The sequence below is a fragment of the Stylophora pistillata genome, chromosome 6, assembly GCF_964205215.1.
Source record: "Stylophora pistillata chromosome 6, jaStyPist1.2, whole genome shotgun sequence".
Classification (NCBI taxonomy): domain Eukaryota; kingdom Metazoa; phylum Cnidaria; class Anthozoa; order Scleractinia; family Pocilloporidae; genus Stylophora; species Stylophora pistillata.
Window position 1 is genome coordinate 3,289,132 of NC_142524.1, and position 3,369 is coordinate 3,292,500.

General features: G+C 36.9%; 1 protein-coding gene across 1 annotated transcript in view; it reads left to right on the forward strand.

The window, feature by feature from the left end:
- The first annotated feature begins 694 nt into the window (after positions 1 to 694).
- LOC111339030 (uncharacterized) overlaps positions 695 to 3,369 on the forward strand; it is a 13,016-nt gene continuing 10,341 nt past the window's right edge. Inside the window, 4 exon segments of the mRNA XM_088724631.1 lie at positions 695 to 917; positions 2,546 to 2,671; positions 2,848 to 2,887; positions 3,252 to 3,369. The exon segment at positions 3,252 to 3,369 is cut by the window's right edge and continues 105 nt beyond it. Of these exon segments, the coding sequence (XP_088580757.1) occupies positions 2,609 to 2,671; positions 2,848 to 2,887; positions 3,252 to 3,369 (221 nt within the window). The 5' untranslated portion in view covers positions 695 to 917; positions 2,546 to 2,608.

Sequence of the window (3,369 nt, forward strand, 5' to 3'; positions counted from 1 at the left end):
TTTCCACTCTTGTCGCACCTATGTAAAGTCTGGTGAAAAAAAAAATACAGCTAAAGAAAATACATTCATGCATCATTTGTAGCGCTCCCTGAAATAAGTTTTTTAAAAGAATACAAATTCTCAAGAATACATAAAGTTGAATTAATAATCATAAATTCGATTAATTATATGTGAAAATTATCGCAGTTTTTCTCTAAATTAATTTTTAAAAACTAATTTAACTTGCATACATTAATTTATTTTATTTGTTAAAAAAGAGAAAATGTTAAACATCTAATTAGAAAAGTGTGCCAATACCTTTTTCTACAAGAACTAAGGATTAAATGCATAAATGCTTCAGTCGTATACATTGTTTGTTCAGTTTTAATTACTAAAGCCATTGTTCCAAGTGGACGGGTCGACGTTTCAGTCACCCATAACACTTTTTCCGTTTACGTAGTCACTTGCGTTAAACAGAGAATAAGGAGACATTCGAAATTTGTTAGGACTTCATGCTGTCCAATTTGAAAATAATTGGGTGACAAAAAATTCTGAGTACAGCCAAAACTAAACGAGGCCGTAGGCCGAGTACAATTAGGCTGTCAGAGAAATTAATCCTTAATTGGACGTTTTAGAGAAGAACAGCTCTGCTGAAAATTTCGGATTAATACCACTATACAATTAGAATTGGCAAATGTTTAACGCATGATGTTCTTTGTTAAAGGCCGATCGAATGTCAGTCTAAACGTTTGGTACTAATGAGATATCGCACAGGATGACAAAGATTCCACATCAGTCTCTATCTTTTAGCCAATCAAAGCACAGAATCAAAAACTACATAACTTAACATGTTGTGTTTTTTCTTTTCATTACATGCAGGGTTCTGCGCTGAGACGTGTTCATTTTACCTCAGAGTCAAAAAATTTCTTTGTTTTTAGGTTAGTGACATCTCCCTCACTTGCTAGAAATCGTATGTTTCGTGTTATGGAGAGCACCCACAATTTTCTAGAGAGCGTGGCGTTACGTAGTTACAAAAAATAGAACGAAGAAGTTTCTGGAGCGCTTAGTCATACTGAGTCATCAAGAACTTAAGGGAACTTTCTGGAACATAAGGGAACTTTCTAGAACCGTTAGTCAGCATAATTTTGTTGTGATGTACTTGTAGTGTAATGATGCTAAAATAGTAGTATTACAAATCCTTAGAATGTTCTAAAGACTTTTATAGAAGATATATAAGGAGTCGCGATCGGTTAAAGTTAGGCCTTTTCAGAGAATTAGTGTTGCTACGAAGAACTCAGAGGAGCGAGAGCCGAATAGAGCTGTTGGAATTATTTACTGGAATCGTCAGCCGTGTGGAAGGCTGCCTTGGAAAAGTGTTGTGGATATTGATAAGCGACAAGGATCTTTAAAGAGAACCTTGAGTTGTGCAGTAGTGCATTGAGATTGAAGTTATAGTATTTATAGAGGGCTCTAGGATAAGAGGATAGTTATTGTATATCGCTCCGTAGCTAAGTCAAGAGGATTGTTATTGTATTGGTTATTGGCATCGCTCCGTAGTTATTACGTCAGTCAATAAAGTAGTTGAGTTAGTACGAGTTGTATCTTTCTGGCGGTTGAGAAACTACCATAACATTCGCAAAAATGGGTACAAGTGTTTGTCACAGTGAGGCTAAAATATATATTTGATTTTGTCTTCAGAACCGTTTTCTTGCTGGTAGTATCCTTTATTTTGAATCGATCTCTCCGCCGAGCAAGAAAAAATTAATTCAAGACTAATTCAAACTTTGAACAGCTGTACGTAAGTTTCGTGCAGCGCCAAAAGCAAAAAAATGCACCTTGGTCACGTTTGTTACCTTCCTTGGGAAGTTGGCGTAGCGGGCGATGGTCCCTAACAATGTCGGTGTATTAGCACAGGCTCACTTATCATCCATCTCATGAGAATCGAAGGAGCTGAGTGAGCTTAAGCGATTTGCATGCTAGTTCCCAAATGACAGCCCAGGAAACGCCCCTCCTAACTGTGCTATCGCATCTTCTGTCGAGATATTTTTAAACATGCCCATGTTCCAAATATTGTCTCCTTTGTTTTCGGTTTGCCTGATAGTTAAGAGAGGGATTAGGTTTGGGGCTAAACGTTTGGGGCTAAAGGTTTGGCTTAAGGCTTCTTTTCCCCTTCGCGGGCCATAGTACACAAAGTGTTGTTTGCAATTGAATTTCTGATTTTTTTCCGAAAGAAACTTTTGACTCATTTCGTTAATCTTTCTATGGATCGATGAAAGTGCTCGTGAACTTCCAAAGCCATGTCAACTTTTCTCTGCTCTTTTTTTAGTGAAACCTTAACAAAGACGAAAATTTTGTAAGCTAAAGTATCAAAAAAAAAACTTGGTAAAAGTAATAAGGGTAACATGTACGTCAACGCTACCAAGGAACTTTGAATTTACGACCAGGAATGAAGTCTCAAACGAATTAAGTTCACACTTGAGTGTTGTCATCAATTTCATAGTCTTAATTCAGTACTTGAATGTGTTCTATTTTGATTCATTTATTACATTTGTTAAAATTTTTTCAGCTCACCTTTGAGTAGCACTGAAAGCAGCTGGTTATTGCGGTTTTCGACTCCGCTGTCGTTGAGATGTCCAGCAAACTTCAACTGTTACCCCTACTGCTTTTGTGTATGGCATGTTCCGTCAATTTGGTGAGGATGCTCACTTTTAGTGTAGTAAGGCGTTAGTAATCAATCCAAACAAAAATTAAGGGGCGACTTGATCGAGGAAAATGGTGTTTTCTGTCACTCTTAAGCACAATCAATCGGGAGACCTAGTGCTTTGTTTATTTTGTCAAACTAAACACGAACTTTTTCTTTATCTCCAGGGAGTCGGCTCAAGTTGTTCGGAATGCACCGCCATCGAAAGTAAGTTGTGGTATTTACCGGTAGTTTGCCTGACTTGGATTTAATCTTATATCTTATATTAACTGATGGAGAAGGACTGGATAGCTGAAACACAAAGCAAACTGCATGAGAGATGTGAAAAAAAATACAAAACTGTTTTCTTATGTTGTATGAGAATAATTAGGAGTTGATATTTCACGAGAAGGCAGTAAGTGAGTCACCGTAAAAGTGAGTATTACGGACACATTTTGGACTGGATCAAGTAAGACCATATCCAATATTTAAAAACAATACCATCTCAAAACCCTACCTCGTCAAATTCTTTCTCTCGTATTTTATGTCTGGATGAATTTTATCTCCAAATTACTTTTTGTTTAAAACATAGTGCATAGTTTTGTGTGTGATCGACAAACAGTCAATCTGTGTAAGACTGATCACTCGAAGTCGTGGAAAGTGGCCGTTATTACTGAAAAAAGCATGGATTTGCATTCATGTGACGGCTT